The sequence below is a fragment of the Oryctolagus cuniculus genome, chromosome 3 (assembly GCF_051225735.1).
Source record: "Oryctolagus cuniculus isolate XC-2025 breed Fujian yellow rabbit chromosome 3, ASM5122573v1, whole genome shotgun sequence".
In the NCBI taxonomy this organism is placed as follows: Eukaryota; Metazoa; Chordata; class Mammalia; order Lagomorpha; family Leporidae; genus Oryctolagus; species Oryctolagus cuniculus.
This window is the reverse complement of record NC_142869.1, coordinates 174042102-174063266: the sequence shown is the minus strand read 5'-3', so window position 1 is coordinate 174063266 and position 21165 is coordinate 174042102. Positions and strand designations below refer to the sequence as shown.

The following is a 21165-nucleotide window of genomic DNA, read 5'->3' as shown; positions in this document are numbered from 1 at the left end:
CTTGGACTCCTCCAAATTCTGAGTCGAAACCAACCTCCCTTCCTCCCTAGAACGGTATTCTAGTTACAGGAATGAAACGCTGCCTAATACAGCTGTTAACATTAACATCTCCACTGGACTGCTAGGCCGACGGTGAGGGTCTCTGGAGGACGTGGCTCCTGACACAGTACCTGCTACAGAACATAGCTGGAGAACTAATAAACCTGTAAGTGAAACACGCTCTCCAAGCCCCTCATAAATGATTTCTGTGACTATATACCTGTCCATTGTAATGTGATGTACATTTATAATCTTGACCTATATTTTAGATTCTCTTCTATGCTGCAGACTCTCAAAAAGGGAATTATTAAGTTGAGTGCACACACATCTGAAATATTTAAAACCTATTTTTAGGGCTGGCATTATGGCATAGTGGGTAAAGCTGCTGCCTGTAATACAGGTCATATTGGTGCTGATTTGAGTCCTGACTGCTTCACTTCAAATCCAGCTCCCTGCTAGTGCACCTGGAAAAAAGCAGTGGCAGGTGGCCCAAATCTTTGGGCTGCTGCATCCACGTGGGAGACCTGGATGAAGCTCCTGGCTTGGGCCTGGCCCAGCCCTCACTGTTGTAGCCATCTAGGGAGTGAACCAGTGGATGGAAAGTATCTCTGTCTCTCCCTCTCTTTCTGTAGCTCTGACTTTCAAATAAATAAATAAATCTTTATTTCAAAAAACATTTTAAGATTACAAAACATCATACTGCTTGCTTTCTTTTCTTTTTTTTTTTTTTTTTTTTTTTTGACAGGCAGAGTAGACAGTGAGAGAGACAGAGAGAAAGGTCTTCCTTTGCCGTTGGTTCACCCTCCAATGGCTGGCGTGGCTGGTGCACTGTGGCTGGTGTACCGCGCTGATCCGAAGCCAGGAGCCAGGTGCTTCTCCTGGTCTCCCATGGGGTGCAGGGCCCAAGCACCTGGGCCATCCTCCACTGCACTCCCTGGCCACAGCAGAGAGCTGGCCTGGAAGAGGGGCAACCGGGACAGAATCCGGCGCCTCGACCAGGACTAGAACCTGGTGTGCCGGCGCCACAGGCAGAGGATTAGCCTATTGAGCCACGGCGCTGGCCCATACTTCTTTCTACACAGACAACAACCAGGTGCTCTCCGAGCAGCACTGGGTGCTGGCGTGGATTTTGGCAATCCTCTAGTTTGTTAGGGACAGACTGTATCTGGTCTCCCTGGGCCCCCTGACCAGCCTTGTAGGGCTGTGAATGGGAGCCCCTATTCATTCAGAGTACTGACAACTCAGTTGATATCTGAGTTGTCTTGGGATCTCTTGGTCCTTAGGGATCCAAACTTAAATGATGGTTTACTGAACGGATTTACTTAGCCTGCTTATGAAATTGTCATGTCTAAGATATTTGGAACTCTGAAAATCATCAGTTTTCTAGACTTTTCCCCCGGCAGCATACCTTTGGGTCTGGCCCAGGGCTGGTTGTGCTGCCATTCTGGCAAGGGAGGAACAGGTTACCACGGGCACCGTGGGGGCACTGACACTGCCGCTTCACGGACTCGCCCATTGTTGCAGGGTCTCGGCCTTGGGTTGAGCACAGGGCCAGGTGGAAGGCCTGCTCTGTGCAGCAGTGGTTCCTATTCCTCCCCCGCCCCCTCCTGCCGCATGCTCCAAGGCGCTGGAGATGGCTGATGGAACACATGGAAAGGTTCAGCCACACAAGGATGCCTCTGTGAGGCTGCCACTCTCGACAGAAACTCAGGCCATGGATGTGACCGTGCCAGAATGGCACTGATGTTTTGACTCTGACCCCATTCTGCGGGAGGCCCATCTGTGATGCGGGAGTGAAAAGCAGACAGAGAAAGAGGACGGAGGCTCCGCTGCCCCAGCCTTTCTAAGGAGAGGATACGAGCAGCATCTGGACCACAAGACCCCGCTGGTACGTCACACCGCCTTTTAGGATTTTTAATCACGAATCCCTTCTCCCAAATTCTCATTCTTTGTGTTCTTTCTTATTTTCTCTATGTGGATCTCTATTCCCACTTGGGATGTTGCCACTCAAACCTAGAAGGCACAGACTGATTTTCCTCCAACCAAGATCACCCTGCCCTGTGCCACGCTGGCCTCAACTCCTTGTCCTCATCTACTTTTAAATTCATCTTTTGGGGCGAGTGTTTGGCCTAGTGGTTAAAACACCCACATCTTGCATTAGAGTACCTGGGCTCCATTTCAAACTTCCTGCTAACATGTACCTCTGGAGGCAGCAGGTGATGGCTTCAATGCCTGGGTCCCTGTCACCCATGGAGTTCCCAGCTCTTGGCTTCAGCCTGGTCCAGTCCTGGCCGTTGTGGGCATTTAGGGGAGTAAACCAGTAGATGCGAGCTCACTCTCAATTTAAAAGAAAAAAAATCTTTTAAAATATTTATTAATTTATTTCAAAGGCAGAGTTAGAGAGAGAGAGACAGACAGACAGACAGACAGATAGACAGATCTTCCATTTACTGGTTTACTGGTTCAATCCCCACATGGCCCCAACAGCCAGAGCAGGGTCAGTCCAAAACCAGGAGGCAGGAGCTTCTTCTGGGTCTTCCACGTGGGTGCAAGGGCCCACTTGGGTCATCTACTGCTGCTTTCCCAGGCACATCATCAGGGAGCTGGATCACAAGTAGAGCAGCTAGGACTCAAACCCGTGCTCATATGGGATGCTGGCGCTGCAGGTGGCGGCTTAACCCTCCACACCACAGTGCTGGCCCCAATCATTTAAATATACAATTATCTAAAATGTAAATTAAATACATATTTGTCATCTGTTAGAACAAATTCAGGATCAGCATCTGCCCTTGATTTTAAGATCCAGCAAATTCCTGGAAACAATGACAGTGGATTTGTTTGGGTCATGCCACCACTGTGTTTTCACTGGCTTCTGTCCCCCCTGCAAGCTCCCTTCCCTCTTACTACATGAGGCTGACATCATTCAGTGTTCCTGAACATTTCCTTGGAGCCAGTTTATAGGTCCCCAAACCCAAGACACCGATTTATAACAAGCCCTGACTGTGGTCAAACTGCGTTCTCCCCAGCTGGGTCATCTTCCTTTTCCAGTGGACAAGATCCCCAGCCGCGTTCAGTGTTGTCACACGTCACATGCGCCCAGTCAGGACAAGGAAGTGCTTCGTCTCGAGACGGTCAAGGTAAGAGACGCAAGTCAAAGCAGAGGCTCTGAGAGCTGACGTGGCACCGTGAAGGCACTAGCAGTGTCTGTGGTCCAGCCACGGGGGAAGGGTGACAGCCCAAGCGTATTGACCACAGCTGGTGTGTACTAAGCACTACTATGTGCCAGGCCCTTTTCCACAGATAAGGAACTTGCAACTCTGAAAAGAGAAGTATTGCTAGTAAGCAAAGAAGCTTCGTTCAAACACAGACAGCCTGACACCAGGGCCTACCCTCGGGCCGCATGGCCTCAGACTGGCCGTGCCTGCTGCGTATCTGCTGACCCAGTCTAACCGCTTCTCCAGACACTGTCTTGCTGGAATCGTGCATTGTAGGATGTTTCTGGCACAGTCCACTGCTGTCCCCCATCCTGCTACCGGCAAGCCACAGGACTGAGGGATGTGGCCCTTCTCCGGGAAGCTCTGGGAGCTGTGAGCACCATTACCCTGATACAAATGGCTGCCTTTGAGTTTCTTGCTTTATTTCTTGCAAAGAATGAGGTGACAGTTGGTCATGTCAAGACACCTCTGAGGGGCCAGTGTTGTGGGGCAGCAGGGTGAACTGCCATCTGCAACACCGGCATCCTACGCTGGGAAGCTGGTTCAAGTCCCGGCTGCTCCACTTTCAATGCTGCTCCCTGCTAATCTGCCTGGGAAGGCAGCAGAAGATGGCCCAAGAACTTGGATGCCTGCCACCCACATGGGAGACCTGGATGGAGTTCCTGATGACTCCTGGCTTCAGCTTGGCCTGGCTCTGGTCATTGTGGCCATCTGGGGAGCAAACCATTGGATGGAAGATCTTTTTCTCTGTAACTGCCTTTCGAATAAAACAAATGAACAAACAAAGAACACCTCTGAGGCAATGAACTCTAGTGCATTCCTATTTTTCAACAACCTGGGACACTGGTGAACACAGGGGCCCCCACGCAGGTCCCCACACCTGCAGGGCTCCTTGCTGCACACGGCTTGCTAACACATGCCGTCAGGTCTTCCTTGGGCTCTATCTAGTGAAAGACACAGAATGCCAAGCTCAGTGCTGCTGCCAGCCAGCCACTCACCAGTACTGGGGTCCGTAGGCGTCTCGCCCTCCTCCGAGTCCTCCTGCTCCTGCATGGTCGGCCTCTCCCCGCGCTCCATCTGTGACATGAGGTCTGGTTTGGATATTGCATAGTCTGGGCAGAAGGAAGGAAATAAAATATACTATACTATGGGGTGAGGTGGCCCTGGCTGCTGCTAGGGTGTCATCTGCGGCAGTGTGGTGTCAAGGACAGCCCTTCTGCTGGGGGCCAGCCGAGCTGAAGAACAAGTGCCTGAGTGTCCAGCCTTCTTCCTTAGGGCCACTGTGCGTGTGTGCGTGTGTGTGTGGCAGGGGGAGGGCTCATGCTGCTCACGGGTGGCTGATGCCTGCCCAGGTTTTCATGTTGAGCACAAGAAAATTTATGAAGTAAAAAATGAATGCTGGTAAAATATAAAAGCCACAGTGTCAATGTTGTGGTATAGTAGGTTGGGCTGCCACCATGTGGGTATGGTTCGAGTCTCAGCTGCTCAGCTTCGGATTCAGCTTTCCGCTGGTGCACCCGGGAGAGCAGTAGAAGACGGCCCAAATATGGGCCCCTACCACCAATATGGAAGACAGGTGGCATTCCAGGCTCCTGGTTTTGGCCTAGCCTAGTCCCAGCCACTGCAACCATTTGGGGAATGAGCCAGCAAATGAAAGATCGCTCTCTCTCTCTCTCTGTAACTCTGCTTTTCAAATACATAAAATCATTTTTAAAAAAGATTTATTTATTTACTCGAGAGGCAGAGTTAGAGACAGAGAGGGAGGACAGAGAGAAAGGTTCACCTCCATCTACTGGTTCACTTCCAAATGGCGACAACGGCTGGAGCTGTGCTGATCTGAAGCCAGGGACCAGGAGCTTCCTCTGGGTCTCCCACTGGGTGCAGGGGCCCAAGGACTTGGGCCATCTCCTACTGCTATCTCAGGCCATGGCAGAGAGCTGGACTGGAAGTGGGGCAGCCAGGACTCGAACTGGCTCCCATGTGGGATGCCGGCACTTCAGGCAGATGCTCAATCCACTATGCCACAGCACCAGCTCCAATAAAATCATTGTGAAAGAAATCTAAAAGCCATAAAGTAAAGTAGTGATGGGTTTCCTTAATTTAAAAAAGCTTCAAGTTCTTGAGAAATTAAAAGACGAAGAAATCTGGAGGAAATATTATAGACATACATGCACATGCTTGTATCATGTATATGTGATCTATATATAGCAAAATGTTAATACCCATAATTATATACAGAAACTCTACATTAATAAATCATTGAAAAGCAGGGTTATGAACATCTAGTTTACAGAAGACATACAAAAGGCCAATAAAGATATAAAAAGATGCATCAGTTCACTAACCATCAAAGAAAAAAGGCATTAAAAAATGAGGTATCATTTTTATCTATCAAAATGACAAATATTTATAACAGAAGAGCCTCCATTCGGGCCAGGTTTTTGGAGAAAGGGCATTTTCATACATGTTGCAGAAATACAAGAGCCCTCTGGAGGGTTCCAGGGCAGTAGCCATGAAACCGTACATGTGCGTCCTTCTAACTCAGCAAGCCCACTTCTCAGAACGTGCCCCAGTGAGAAGTGAAACGCGGCGAAGGGGGGCACAAACACACAGGGATGCTCATCACCACACTGTGGGGCGGTGATGGGGTCACGGTCTCAGAATCAGCCCACTGCTCGGCGCAGCAGAGAGGCCAAAAGCCGGACGGTTCTCCGGCAACACCGCGCTGTCTCTCCACGGAGGTGCGGGGTGTTGATGGGGAAGGGTGACTACATCCCACCGTTAGGTGGAATGGGCAAAGGGTCCCATCTGCGCCACGTGCATTGAGTGTGCACCACTGTATGCACCATGCCTGTATCTGCACACGCACAAGAAAGGAGGCCAAAAGGTCACAGTGGTTACCTCTGGGGGGTATGTAAGTCTAAGCTGTTGAGTTTTCATAATCAGGCATGTATTTTAGAGAAAAGAAAAAATAATTTTCAAAAGTGGGAATGCTAGCCTATGAAAAAAGTCCATGGAAAATCAACAATTCTAGCCAGAATCAAAGTTCTGTGCAATAGCACAGTGTTTTTTCTAAACTTTTTTGTATACGCCCAAGTCAGAGAAAAGGATGCATATATAAGTAAAGTGCGTTTCTCCAGATTTTTAACCTTAAATATTCTTCCTGAAAACAAGAACACAGACTTTGGGGTAAGGCGGATCCCAGTGGAACTGTCACTTCCTGATGGGGACCCAGGGGGAGCCTTTAACTCCTCGGGTCCAGGCTCTTCAGCTGCATGACAGGGACGAGGACCTGGTGGCCGTGAGCCCTCGGTAAATGACAGCATTCAGCCACCAGAATGTAAAACGGAGCTGTCACCCAGCTCTGGCTCCCTGACAGCAGGGCTGCGAGGACTGGTGATGTGATTCGGCTGGGGCACAGGAGGCCCTGGGCGCGTCTGTCTCCTTCCACGGGGAGGACACTCTCGAGGTGTGCGATGCATGGGGTCTGTGCCGCTCCCTGTGCCTCCTGGCTCCCCTGCTCTGACCTGAGCTGCGCCGAGGATGCACGTTTTAACAAATTTGTGCTCCCTACAATTCTGTTTGCCTGGTTCCCACTACCAGCTCTACTGGGGTTCAGTGCTCCCCGAGTTTCTGATGCACCTCTCCCCGAGAGGCCAGCGATGCCGTGTCCTTACCCATGGAAACCAGAGACTCATAGTTGCCCCTCATCACGTTCTTGTAGAGCTCCTTCTGCCACTCAGACAGGTTTCCCCACTCCTGCTCCGAGAAATGGACGGCGACGTCATCGAATGTCACGGGGACCTGAAACACAACTGGCTCCGCTCAGACCCACAGGATGGCAACCACTGCCCTGGGGCTGTCCACCCCTCCCACGGCCCCGGGCCACACAGCTCCTCCCCAGAACAGGCGCTCTCTGGGAGTCTGGCCTGGCTTCCAGGGCCGGGACTCATCCTTCTCCCAGCACGACTCCTGCTGCTCGGAAGCGGGGTCTGCAGCCCAGCAGCCACAGCACCACAGGGGACAGGCAGCCGATGCCGACTCTCAGGCCCCGCCCTGGACCCACAGAATCAGTCTGCAGCTGACTCCTGGATACACCAGATTTGACAAGTGCTGACCTTAGAACACAATGTTTTCTCCTTTCGGAAGGCTGTGAAAAGGGGCAGCAGCACAGAGGAATAGAAAGAAAATCTGTGTGCATTAGGCCCCTTTTAGAACCTTCTGGAAAATACTACTGAAACCTAACTCTCCTCTAGTTTTTGTCAGGGTCAGTTTTACTGGCACGAGCATGGTTTGTAAGTGAGCTCACTCGGTGAACGCTGAGCAGGACGCAGCCCTGTGATGTCCAGGCCCCGGCCTTCCTCCCTCCACGGGGCCGCTCCTCACTGTAGAGCCTCACCTCAGGAGCACTGGCCTTCGTGCCCCCTTCCTGACCTCAGACGTCCCTGGAGGACCCTGCGCAACACCCTTCTAACCGACCCTCCTGATCCCCGGGCCACCTGCTGCCGGCCTCTGCTTGCAGCCGGGCGTCATCACTTCTCTCCTCAACCTTTGCTTTCACAGTAAACCACGTCCCTTCATTACGCTCCGGTTCAGACCGCTGCGCCGGGAAGCCCCAGTCAGGACGGACTTACCTTGGGAACTTCTCCATTGCTACCGGGAGGCAGCCGCAGGATCCAGAAATTTCTGTTTTTGAGCAGGTTCTCCATGTTCTCCAGGCGCCGCTGCAGCAGCCCGTACTCCTGCAGCAGGGTGCCCAGCACGACCCACTTGCTCTCCAGATGGTTGGCGAACTCCACGGCCGTCTTCTCGCAGTCGGCTATCTTCTTCTCATTCGTCCCTGTCCTGCCCTCCAGCGTCAGTAGCCGCATGGCCTGGGCCTCCAGTTTCCTCTCCACCGCTTGGACGGCAGCCCACACGGCCAAGCGGGTGATCTCCGCCGTGGGCAGCGGCTGTTCCTTCTGGGCTGAAGACGAGATCTGGAAGGGGGTGTCCTTTTGGGAAACTGGGCTCTGCAGCAGAGGGTCCAGGTCGGTCTCTGGAACGGTGGGGGACAGGGTCAGGCGGTCTTTCTCAGGAACTTCAGGGGAGGGGAGGGGGGCTTCTTGATGGTGGGTGGGGTGGGACAGAAGGGAGACGTCTTGATCAGCAGCAGCTGGGGGAGGATACTGGGTCTCCTCCTGGGAAGCCAGGGTGCCCTGGAGGTGAGTCTCCTGCTCAGAGGTGGCAGGACACAGGAGTGCAGGTCCCTTCTGGAGAACACGTGGCATCCGGCCAGAAGTCTCTTGCTTGGGGACACCGGCAGTCTGGGGTAGGGAGCCTTGCCGGGGAACAGCGGGAGACAAAGATGGGGTTTCTTTGGGGGGAAGAACGCGGGACTGGAACAGAGTTTCTCGGGGGAGGCCAGCAGGAGCCTGCCGCAGGGGTTCTTCTTGTGGAACATTGGGGAATGACAGAGGTGATGACCGTTGGTTCTCCATGTCCAGCTGCTGGACCTGTGTTGAGGGGAAGAAAGGAAAAGACAGGATTGAAGGCCCCGGACTACAGCTGGCAAGATCAATCCCTAAAGGAAGTGCCCACATTAAAAACACTTCTGGTCTTGGTGGCCGTAAGATACGCTCGGTCGACGTGACTCAGCCACTGACTGGGCCATCAATTATATGAACAAGAAACAAACCATGGTGGTGTCACCTTATGCATTTCATAGAGCCACCTCTGGACTTGAATGAGAACACCTGGCTTTCTACCTGACCTACAATTACCTGTGTCACCCTGGCCGGGTTATTTGACCTCCCTCTTCTTGGTGTCCTTGTCCATAAACTAAGAATAATACACCTGACACAGACAGACTATCTCGGCTGTCAGAACACTGAGCATAACACTCTGAGAAATGACACAGCAGAATTTTATAAATGCCACACACAATGTTACTGTCCCCCAAGTGCTAGCCAGGTGAAGGGCTTCGGGGCGGGGGTGTGATCATTAGTTGGGGGCCAGCGCTGTCCACGGAGTTAACTCGAACGTGGATTTGACAGCTAGCCCCTGTTGCTTTCATCAGCGTTATCAGGCGGGCACGGTACCCTGAGCTCTCTCCCTTACTTTGTCTAAGAGTGAGCACACAAAATTATCTAAAGTTTCCCGGACTCCTGCTCTTTGGTCAGAGCTGCTGATTGTCAGTAACTACAGGACATGCTTGACTTGGAGAACATCTTCTCCTCATCTGTGCTCAGCCCTTCCTAAAGATGCTGCCTGATGTTCTGCCATGAGCAGGGAGAAGAGACACCGAGATGGGTGGAGCAGACAGCTGGTCACTGTGGTAGGCAGCTCCGGCTGTCTGGCTTCCCCTCTGTGGCTCCTGAGGTGGGGAATAAGGAAGACAGGAGGCCTGAGGGACAGAACGCATAACAGCCAGTTTTGTGACTTATGTCAAGATCGGTGGGGACCAGAACCCAAATAAAGTCTCAGCTTCCTTTTTGGGATTCCAATGAACTTCGCTCCCCCTCTTTCCATCCTGCCCCAGATTCCTGAAACATCAGGGAGGAGAGGCCACAACCTGTGAGCGACCAGGCCTGTGTTTGCCCAGCCAGACCGGCAACAGCTTTATTGGAACTGAATGGCGTTCCTCCATTGTTCACCTCCGCACCACCTGCCTTCAGAGAATCTGCTCAATTACTGTGCTCTCTATACAAATTATCTTTCAAGTAATTAAAACTTCCATTTTCCTTCTTTGAAAGCTGACGTGTCTCTGGTGTCCAGTCTTACATATAGCACGTACTCAACAAATATCTGCCGAGAGCATTGTTAAGGAAACGTTCATCATCAGGATAAACAACGAAGTTCCTGTAAGTCCCCCATCGAAGACTTATCTAGACCTACTTTCTCCCTTCTACAGCCCCTTCCTACTGGTGTGCGTTCACTCAGTCACCACAGGTGGCTTCACTGAGAGCCTCACCCTTTCAAGGAATCGGTCAGAGATTCAAGAGCCAGTTCAGCGACAGGCTCCCGAGGACGTGTGAGTTCCCACAGCTCTGCGATGGGAGCGCTGATTAGCTGAGAACAGCTAACAGTTATTCAGCATTTATATTCCCCACGAACTATGATAAGCATTTTAAAGGATTATCTCGCTTAATCCTCATACAAACCTATGAACCAGGTGCCACCAGGACCACTACCCACACAGCCTGTGGAGGCACAGAGGACAGATGGGCCCCACAGCCTGCAGGTTGCCTCCAGGCCCAACTGTCATCACAGGCGGCTGGTAGGTATGTGCTCTGAATCTGTTTTACCTCCCAAATGCATGGGCTGGGGGATTATACAGAATTTTGCAAATACTTGCAATGAATTGACAAGACCCCTAAACTTGAAGGTTCATAAACACCCAAGCCACCTCTCAACCCTTGGCTACTAACAGGTCAGGGTAACACTGAATGGCCCCTCAGCTAGGCGCCTCACTGGCAGGTACGCAACTAGCCCATGCAACACAACAGGTACATCATAGTCCTTTCTTCAGAAGGGCACTAGGGTATCTGCCTACAACTAGTAGGACGAAGGAAAAAAATCCCCAGGGGCCAGGTTAGTCTCCCTGAGTAACACCGCGGTTTAACTGAAACAATGAAAAAAAAAAAAAAAAAGGTCCAGTGTTGGAAATAAAGGCAGAAGAGCAACACAAATTTCCCTTAAAGGAAAATTTAGCTTCTTTGCTCTCCAGTATTAGGCTGTCTCTTTCCATTTCTGGATTTGGAGGAATGCAGAGGGATGAGGGGACACAGGGCTTGTCCCCCGTCCTGTCCCCCAATGAAAACCCCCTGCTATAATGTCATCAGTCTCAAAACCTGGGGCTTGATCCTACCCCGAGCAGAAACTGGTACAGAGAGGGCCAGAGCTGTCCATGTATCTAAAATGAATACATTCTCAAACTGCTGGCTGGGGGATGGGAGTCTTCTGACAGACCCCACCCCCCAGCCCTCCCCGGTGAATCATAACTGGACAGGGTCCTCCAAGATCCAAGCCATATTAGTAGAAACATAAATAACCACATGGACCTGACTTATTAAGAGAGCTGTGCCATTCTGTTCTATGACCCCATGTGATTCATTCAGAATTATTTATCATTCAAGGGAAGGCATTTAACAATCTCTGCTTTTTTATTTTCCCAAGAGTTTCGAATTTGTTCTCATTATTTTTCTAAGAACGCGGAGGCTCTTTTAGGAAGCCATGTAGATGCATATATGCCGTGCCCTCCTGGTACCAGACAGGTAACTGAGGCTCAGGCACTGACTTAGCAGCACAGCCGGGCATCCCAAAACGCAGGTCTGCAGGGAGATTTTAAGAATGGATGTTCAGAACGGCCCACTGGAGAGCAAGTGCAGCCCTCAACCTGTCAGGAGCTCGCTCCCCAGACCCCAGCCGCCAGGACCCCCGGAGTTCCGCCCTGGGCCCCACAGATGCACAGCTGGGGGCCGAGGCCTGCCTGACTGGGGACCGCGGACGGACGCGCTCGGCAGGGCGCAGGCTGGCCTCTTCGGCCACCTCCCTCACCTCCCCCGACGGGCTGCCCGGACCCCCTGGCCCCCGCCCACCCACCAGGAGAGGCCACCGCCAGGCCCGTCCCCCTCCCCGTCCAGGCCCTCAGCCCGCCAGGCAGGCCTCTCCGGGGCCGCGGGCGCCGTGCCTCCGAGGACTCGCTACGTGACCTTGGGGCAGGTAGGGCAGGTCGCTGCCAGGTGCCTGTGCCTCAGTGTCCCCGCTCTGCGAAATGGGAGAAACGCATCAGCGCCGCGCCCCGGCCGGAGAGGCTCGGCGGGGCCGAGCTCTGCGGAAAACGCGCCGGCGGCCACCCCGACGGACGCAGCGCCGGCTCCGCAGCGAGCGAGCGAGCGAGCGCGCCGCCGGGCGCCCCACCTCGGGGCCGCGTGTGTGTGTGTGTGTGTGTGTGTGTGTGCCGGGCCCAGCGTCCGCGCAGCCCCGCACGGACGGCGGCCGAGTCTCCGCCCGGACCCGGCCGGCAGCCGCCGCCCCCCCGCCCCGCGCTCAGAGGCGCGAGAGCCCCTCCAGAGCGCCCCCTCCCCCGCCAACGTCGCAGCGCTTCTGTCCCTTACCGAGACCCCAGGCCGGGACGCCGAGCCCGGGACACGCAGGCCGTCCCCGGGGCCCCGAGGCCGCGCGTCTGTGCGCGCGCGGGCCGTCCTCACCGGAGCCGGGGCCGCCTCGGCCATGGCCCTGCGCTGTCCGGCCGGGGCCGGGAGCCGCCGCCGCCGCCGCCGCCGCTGCCGCCGTGCGCGGCCCCACGCAGGCCCGGCCGCCCGGTCCCCTCCGCAGGCGGCGCCGGCTCGGCCCTGCCTGCCCCGCCGGGGCTCGCGCGCGGCCGTCGGGCCCCGGCCTGCTCGGGGCGCGCGGGGCGGGCGGGCACCGAGCCGCGGAGCCCGGGCAGCGGCGTCGGAGAGGGGCGCGCGGCTGTGCGGGCGGCCCGGCCGGCTGCGCCCCGGCCGCGAGCTAGGCCCCGGCCCTCAGCAGCAGCCCCCGGCCCGCGCGCCGCCCCTCTGCGGCCGCAGCTGCGACCCTGGCTGCGGCCCCGGCCCCGGCTGCGAGCTGCGCTGCCGTCCCGGCGCCTCTTCAGCAGGGGAGCTGCACAGCAGCTGCCATGTTGATACAAACTGCATCCTGGGAGGCATGTCCCTCTCAGGCCGTTTAAAGAGAAACACTCCGAGGCTCGTCGGAGGCTGCCGGAACCCAGACAGCTCCATCTACAGCCGGTAGGAGCGAACAGTGTCGAGCGAGCAGCCAGGCGGCGACGGACACGCCCTGAGCCCGGGCCAGCCCGTCGTGCCGCCCGGGCCGAACCGCTGGGGCCTCCCACCCTTCGGGGCCCTCCGGCCTCTCACCTGGGGGTCCTCGCCTGCCCCGGCACCCTCGGGCGAGGCCAGGAGGCGGGCGGGCAGAGGAGAAGCCGAGCGCGCAGCCCAGGCGACGTGGTGGGGTCTGGAGGCGGGTTGATTGGCTCCGACAGCCTTCCTCCCGCCGGCTCCCCTGCTCCTCTCAAACCCAGAACCCGGGGTCGTTCCCTTTCAAAACCTGCGCTCACAAAGGGATCTAAGAAAGCCGTCACACCAGAGAAAGCCCGGAGTTCATGTGACCAGCGCCGTGCAGTCCGGGTCCCAGGGAAGCGAGCCGTGGTTCCAAGGGTAGCCAGGGGGTTGGGTGCTTTTGTGAAACGCCTCGGTGTTGTTTTCGACATGAAAGGACGGAATTCCTAGAATCGGAGAGTGCTGGGCTGGAGGGGGCCCGGCCGATGGATGGGTCCTCGGGAGGAACCGGGCCGAGTGGGGAGCGCCTTGTTTACCCCCAGGGCTCCGTTTCAGTCCCCTGTGTGCATGAACGCTCTCTCCCACCGCGAGGGGTGGCCCCAAAGAAGCGGTGGCGCTCAGAGTTGGCGACTCCCCTTGCTGGACAGGTTCACTTGAACACCTATTTAGTGAATGCCTGCTAGGTAGCAAGAACGGGGTGCGGAATGAGAAAGGGGGGGGGGAGAGCAGAGGACACCTAGAAAGTTCGTGGAAAATGCGTGTTGCCTTTCAGCTCCATTTTGCGTGGATGTTTGTGAAGTGTCGTGGTGCAGGCAGGTGTCCAAGTCTACTAGTGACGAAACCCATCTGGAAGGAAGTGGCCCGGGGTGGGGTGGGGAGTGGCACAGACTACATCTGTTCCCCAGTGGAAGCCCACGGAGGGCAGGACTGGAGCTGGCCTTGGGAGGCAGTTGGCCGCTCAGCTCAGCTATCTTAATGGGAAAGTTGTGGACAGAGATCGGCCCAGTACTAGAACACCCCCTCCCCTCCCTCCACTCAGGTCTTCGCATTTCCTACCTTGTGTGCACCTGTGTACAATGCATACTACTGGTTGGGATATTTAAAAAAAAATTGTATGTGAATGACAGTTATTCATTCCGTAGCCAATCACATTTAAACTGGCAGATCTGGTGCATTCATTTCAACCACGCTGCAGTATTTCATCGACTACTTCAAGTACAGTTTACTTTCCAATCCCCTGAGTGGAATGAAAACAAAACTGCTGTTGGGACCCAGGTCTCCGCGCACTGCTGGAGAGACAGCCCGGCAGGGAATGCTGGGTGACAGGAACCTGCAGCTTTTTGCTCACCAAGAGGTGGTGCCCACTCACTCCCTCCCACCCCAACAATGCACGATTTCCTGTTTGCACATCCTTGCCAAAGCTCCCTGCTAACAGACTGAGCAAGTTTGCCAACACGGTGAGGGCAAGTGGTGGCTGATGGTCCAGAACTGTATTGGTATTTCACTGATCAAGGGAGCTGAGCATCTTTCCATATTTACTAAACATTTGGTTTCTTCCCGTGTATTTTCTATTCCTATCCTTTGTCAAAGTCTCTGTTGTAAGGTCTTCTGATTCACTTGTAGGTGTTTTGTAAAACCTGTTCTGGATATTAACTCTATCACCAAATGTTGAATGTAGTTACTAATATGATTGCATTTAAACTGGCTGTCTTACTAGTTTCTGTGTTTCAGATGTTCAGTGATACTTTTATCGCCTTTTGGCCTGCTTTTAGATTATCTTTAAAGTAATTCTATTATTATATTAGTATTCACTTTTAAAATAATGGCTACTTTTTCACCATTCACGTATTAGTTACACATCATTTTAAATGGTTGCCTTAAGGTTTGTAATATACATCTCAGTTTTTAAAGTTTATTTATTTGAAAGGCAGATTTATAGAGAGGCAGAGAGAGAGAGAGAGAGTCTTCCATCTGCTGGTTCACTCCCCAATTGGCTGCAATGGCTGGAGCTGCACCTATCCAAAGCCAGGAGCCAGGAGCTTCTTCCAGGTCTCCCAAGTGGGTGCAGGGGCCCAAGGCCTTGGGCCATCTTCCACTGCTTTCCCAGGCCATAGCAGAGAGCTGGATTGGAAGTGGAGCAGCCTGGACTTGAACTGGCATCTCTATGGGATGCTGGCACTGCAGGGGGTGGCTTTACCCACTATGCCACAGTGCCAGCCCCTACATCTCCAATGTCTGGCAGCCTACCACATATCAGTTATGCCACTCACATCTGGTAGTTACCTTATAATAGGTCAGCTGTATCCTCCTGTGCACTATTGTTAGCGAACACTTTATGCTTTTACAGTAGCCCCCTTCTCTGTGGTTTTGCCTTGGGGAGTTTCAATTACCCAAGGTGAACCATGGTACAAAAATATTAAATGGGCAGTTCTAGAAATAAATAATTAATATATTTTTAAAGATGTATTTATTTATTTGAAAGCCGGGGTTACAGAGAGAGGAGAGGCAGAGAGAGATCGCCCATCTGCTGGTTGGCTCCCAAATGGCTGCAATGGCTGGAACTGGGCTGATTTGAAGCCAGGAGCCAGAGCTTCCAGGTCTTCCACATGGGTGCAGGGGCCCAAGTATTGGGCCACCTTCCACTGCTTTCCCGGGCACATCAGCAGGGAGTTGGATCAGAAGTGGAGCAGCGAATTTGAACTGCATGGAATGCTGGCATCACAGGGGAGGCTTACCTACTATGCCACAATGCTGGCCCCTGAGTCGTGCCTTTTTTTTTTTTTTAAGATTTATTTTATTTATTTGAAAGCGTTACACAGAGAGGTAGAGACAGAGAGAGAGGTCTTCCATCTGCTGGTTCACTCCCTAGATGGCCGCAACGGCTGGAGCTGCGCCAATCCGAAGCCAGGAGCCAGGAGCTTCTTCCAGGTCTCCCACGTGGGTGCAGGGGCCCAAGGACTGCTTTCCCAGGCCATAGCAGAGAGCTGGATTGGAAGAGGAGCTGCTGGGACTAGAGCCAACGCCCATATGGGATGCTGGCGCTTCAGGCCAGGGCGTTAACCCATTGTGCCACAGCGCCACCAGCCCCTCATGCATTTTTTTTTTTTTAAAGATTTATTTGAAAGGCAGAGTTACAGAGAGGCAGCAGCAGCAGCAGCAGCAGAGAGAGAGAGAGAGAGAGAGAGAGAGAAGTCTTCCATTTGCTGGTTCACTCCCCAATTGGCTGCAATGGGCTGGGAGCCAGGAGCTTCTTTTGGGTCTCCCATGCCGGTGCAGGGGCCCAAAGACTTGGGCCATCTTCTACTGCTTTTCCAGGCCATAGCAGAGAGCTGGATCAGAAGTGGAGCAGCCAGAACTCGAACCAGCGACCATATTGGATGCTGGCACTGCAGGCGGCAGCTTAACCTCATGCATTTTAAATCTCACACCATCCTGTCTGTTGCTTCTGAACCTGTGAAATGCATCATGTCTTTGTGCAGTGTATCCACATTGTATATGCTACCTGCCCCTTAGTCACTCAGCAGCCTTCTTGGTTATCAGATCAGCTTTTGCAACACTGCAGGGCTTGTGTTCACATAATCCTTATTTTACTTAATAATGGCCCCAAAGCACCACATTTGTGTTGCTGGCAATTCAGATAGGAGAAGCCATACAGTGATTCCTTTTAGAATCATTTCAAATGATCACAAGAAGGTGAGCAGAGAACAATTCAAATAACTATATAGTGTATTTTTTTTTTTTTTTGACAGACAGAGTGGACAGTGAGAGAGAGAGACAGAGAGAAAGGTCTTCCTTTTTTTTATTTTTATTTATTTATTTTTTTTTTTTATTTTTTGACAGGCAGAGTGGACAGTGAGAGAGAGAGAGACAGAGAGAAAGGTCTTCCTTTGCCGTTGGTTCACCCTCCAACGGCCGCCGCGGCCGGCGCGCTGCGGCCGGCGCACCGCGCTGATCTGATGGCAGGAGCCAGGAGCCAGGTGCTTTTCCTGGTCTCCCATGGGGTGCAGGGCCCAAGCACCTGGGCCATCCTCCACTGCACTCCCTGGCCACAGCAGAGGGCTGGCCTGGAAGAGGGGCAACCGGGACAGAATCCGGCACCCCGACCGGGACTAGAACCCTGTGTGCCGGCGCCGCTAGGCGGAGGATTAGCCTAGTGAGCCGCGGCGCCGGCTAAAGGTCTTCCTTTTGCCGTTGGTTCACCCTCCAATGGCCGCCGCGGCCGGTGCGCTGTGGCCGGTGCACTGCGCTGATCCGAAGGCAGGAGCCAGGTGCTTCTCCTGGTCTCCCATGGGGTGCAGGGCCCAAGCACTTGGGCCATCCTCCACTGCACTCCCGGGCCATAGCAGAGAGCTGGCCTGGAAGAGGGGCAACCGGGACAGAATCCGGCACCCCGACCGGGACTAGAACCCGGTGTGCCGGCGCCACAAGACGGAGGGTTAGCCTGAGCCACGGTGCCGGCCTATATAGTATATTGTTATAAATGTTCTATTAGTCATTATTATTACTTTTACTGTGCCTAATAGATAAAATTTATCCTAAATATGCATATACAGTAAAATGCATAGTATGCATAGGGTTCAGTTCCATCCATGGTTTCACGCATCCACCAGTGGCCTGGGACAGATTTCCAGTGGCTCAGGGGACTGTTATACAGGTTGTAGTCCCCACAGCGCTCTGCTGGTGGTACCCATGGCAATATCTCCTAGTCTGTTTTTTTTTTTTTTAACATTTTTTGTGGTAATTGTTCCACAATCTATTTTTTTTAGTGAAAGTGTTGTTTTCATACAGGTAGTGCACTGACCTCAGGTGTACAGTTTATCTAGTTTTAACAAATGCAAATCCCCGTGTGGTCCCCACACCCCGCATCAAGATAGAAAACATCCTACCCCTGAAGAAAGTTCTCTTGTGACCCCCCCAGTCTGAGTTCTGACGGGCCCAGGAATCTTGTGTTGGGCCCCCGTACATTATTGTTGCCCTCGTCATAGAGGTGGAGTCCTCTGTGTGCACTTGGGGACGTGGAGCCTCTCTGGTTGGCACCAGTCATGCTGGCGCATACTTCAGTAGTTCAGCCTTATGCTTTGCAGTAGTAGTTTCATTCATGAAACAGCATGTTCAATGTGAATTCACCTCGGGGCCGGCGCAGTGGCGTTGTGGGTAAAGCCGCTGCCTGCAGTGCCGGCATCCCACATGGGCGCCAGTTCTAGTCCCAGCTGCTCCCTTCCAATCCAGCTCTCTGCCATGGTCTGAGAAAGCAGTTGAAGATGGCCCAAGTGCGTGGGTCCCCTGCATCCATGTGGGAGAATGGGAAGAAGCTCCTGGCTCCTGGATTCGGATCAGCTCAGCTCCGGCCGTTGTGGGCATTTGTGGAATGAACCAAAGGATGGAGGATCTCTCTCCCTCTCTGTAACTCTGCCCTTCAAATAAATAAATAAATATTTAAAAAATATTAAGTATTCAGTAGTTAGCTTAAATTCTTTATTATGAACTTATCACAATAGGATTGTTATTAAAACAGTATTAGCGGCCGGTGCTGTGGAGTAGCGGGTAAAGCTGCCGCCTGTATTATCAACATCCCATATGGGCGCCGGTTCTAGTCCCGGCTGCTCCTCTTCAGATCTGGCTCTCTACTATGGCCTGGGAAAGCAGTAGAAGATGGGCCAAGTGCTTGGGCCCCTGCACCCACATGGGAGACCTGGAAGAAGCTCCTGGCTTCAGATTGGTGCAGCTCCGGCCGTTGCAGCCGGTTGGGGAGTGAACCATCTGATGGAAGACCTCTCTCCCTCTCCTCTCTCTGTGTCTCTCAGTATTAGGGGCTGGTGCTGTGGTGTAGCAGTTAAAGCCACCGCCTGTATTGCCAGCATCCTATATGGGTGCTGGTTTGAGTCCTGGCTGCTCCACTTATTTTTGTTTTTACTTTTTAAGATTTATTTATTTATTTGAAATGTAGAATTACAGAGAGGCAGAGGCAGAGGCAGAGAGAGAGAGAGAGAGAGAGAGGTCTTCCATCCAATGGTTTACTCCCCAGATGGCTGCAACGGCCAGAGCTGCAATGATTTAAAGCCAGGAGCCAGGAGCTTCTTCCTGGTCTCCCATGCGGGTGCAGGAGCCCAAGGCCTTGGGCCATCTACTGCTTTCCCAGGCCATAGCAGAGCTGGATCAGAAATGGAGCAGCTGAGTCTCAAACCGGCGCCCCTATGAGATGTCGGCACTGCACTGCAGGCAGTGCTTTACCTGCTACACCACAGCACCGGCCCCGGCTACTCCACTTCTGATCCAGCTCTCTGCTATGGCCTGGGAAAGCAGTTGAAGATCCAAGTCCTTGGGCCCCTGCACCCATGTGGGAGACCTGGAAGAAACTTCTGTCTCCTGGCTTAGGATAGGCCCAGCTCTGACCATTGCAGCCTTCTGGGGAGTGAACCAGTGGATGGAAGACCTCTCTCTCTCTCTTTGCCTCTGCCTCTCTATAACTCTGCCTTTCAAATAAATAAATAAATAAACCTTTTAAAAGAAACAGTATTGTGAGCAACAACTGTTTTATATTTTCTGCAATAAATCGTTATTCTCTTTTAAAAACATTTATAATATTGTTATTTATGTCTAGTTTTGCTGCATTGTGATTTTGAAGTCAATAAAATAAGCTGTTTGGAATTCATTGTGATTTGTTTTGAAGCCAATTTTTATAAATACTTGAAAGGAACATAAAGCCTCATTTAAAACAATGTCCAATTTATAATATACTTTCAAATTTTCTATATTCTTACTAATTTTTTGTTTTTTGACAGGTAGAGTGGAGAGTGAGAGAGAGAGAGAGAGAGAAAGGTCTTCCTTTTGCCGTTGGTTCACCCTCCAATGGCCGCCACGGCCGGCGCGCTGCGGCCGGCGCACCACACTGATCCAATGGCAGGAGCCAGGTGCTTCTCCTGGTCTCCCATGGGGTGCAGGGCCCAAGCACGTGGGCCATCCTCCACTGCCTTCCCGGGCCATAGCAGAGAGCTGACCTGGAAGAGGGGCAACCGGGACAGAATCCGGCGCCCCGACCGGGACTAGGACCCGGTGTGCCGGCGCCGCTAGGTGGAGGATTAGCCTATTGAGCCGCAGCACCAGCCACTAATTTCTCTTTTATAAATTACAGAAAAAGGTATGTGGAATTCTCTCATTGTGATTTTTCAATTGTTTCTTCATCATTCTTCATGTTCTATGGATTTTGAAACCATAATGTTAGGGACATCAAACCTTACTGTTTTCATAACATTGCCATTCATTTTGGCCTAGTAATACTTTCGCACTAAAGATGTTTTTTTCCTCGGGGCCGGTGTTGTGGTGTAGTAGCTTAAGCATCTGCCTTAGCTGCTAGTGTCCCAGCTGCTCCACTTCTGATCCAGCTCCCTGCTCATGGCTCTGAGAAAGAGCAGATGGCCCAAGTGCTTGGGCCCCTGCACCTTCATTGGAGACCTGGAAGAGGTTCCTGGCTTCTGGCTTCTCTTCTGATCAGCCGCCGTTTTGGCCATTTGGGGAGTGAACCAGCAGATGAAGACCTCTCTCCAACCCCCCAAAGCGTGTCTGTAACTCTGTCAAGTAAATAAATAAATATATTTTTAAAAAGATTTATTTATTTGAAAGTCAGAGTTACACAGAGAGAGAAGAGGCAGAGAGAGAGAGAGAAAGAGAGAGAGAGAGAGAGAGAGACTGACTTCCATCAGATGGTTCACTCCCCAATTGGCTGCAATGGCCAAAGCTGTGCCGATCCAAAACCAGGAGCCAAGAGCCAGGAGCTTCTTTTGGGTCTCCCATGTGGGTGAAGGGGCCCAAGGACTTGGGCCATCTTCTACTGCTTTCCCAGGCCATAGCAGAGAGCTGGATCGGAAGTGGAGCAGCTTGGTCTTGAACCAGCGCCCATATGGGATGCCGGCGATTCAGGCCAGCATGTTAACACGCTGCGCCACAGTGCCAGCCCCAATAAATATTTTAAAAAAGGTTTCTTTTTCCCAATAGGATTGATGCTCCAGCTATCTTTTACCTAGCATTTGTGGGTTTTCTCCCTAATTATTTACTTTGAACTATTTTGCATCCTTAAGTTTTAGGTATGCTTCTTGTCAATGGCATATGAT

General features: G+C 52.7%; 1 protein-coding gene across 3 annotated transcripts in view; it reads right to left on the bottom strand.

The window, feature by feature from the left end:
- ZNF777 (zinc finger protein 777) overlaps positions 1-13266 on the bottom strand; it is a 34501-nt gene extending 21235 nt beyond the window's left edge. The window contains exons 1-4 of one of the 3 annotated variants that reach the window (XM_051849832.3): positions 13136-13266; positions 7889-8749; positions 6932-7058; positions 4253-4366 (exon numbers count right to left, since the gene is read on the bottom strand). In XM_051849832.3, coding sequence (XP_051705792.1) covers positions 4253-4366; positions 6932-7058; positions 7889-8734 — 1087 coding nt within the window. In that variant the 5' untranslated portion in view covers positions 8735-8749; positions 13136-13266. Of the gene's footprint in view, positions 1-4252; positions 4367-6931; positions 7059-7888; positions 8750-12352; positions 12901-13135 lie in introns of those variants that run through there. The other 2 variants (XM_051849831.3, XM_089329551.1) reach the window with 2 other exon arrangements.
- Positions 13267-21165: the final 7899 nt, after the last annotated feature.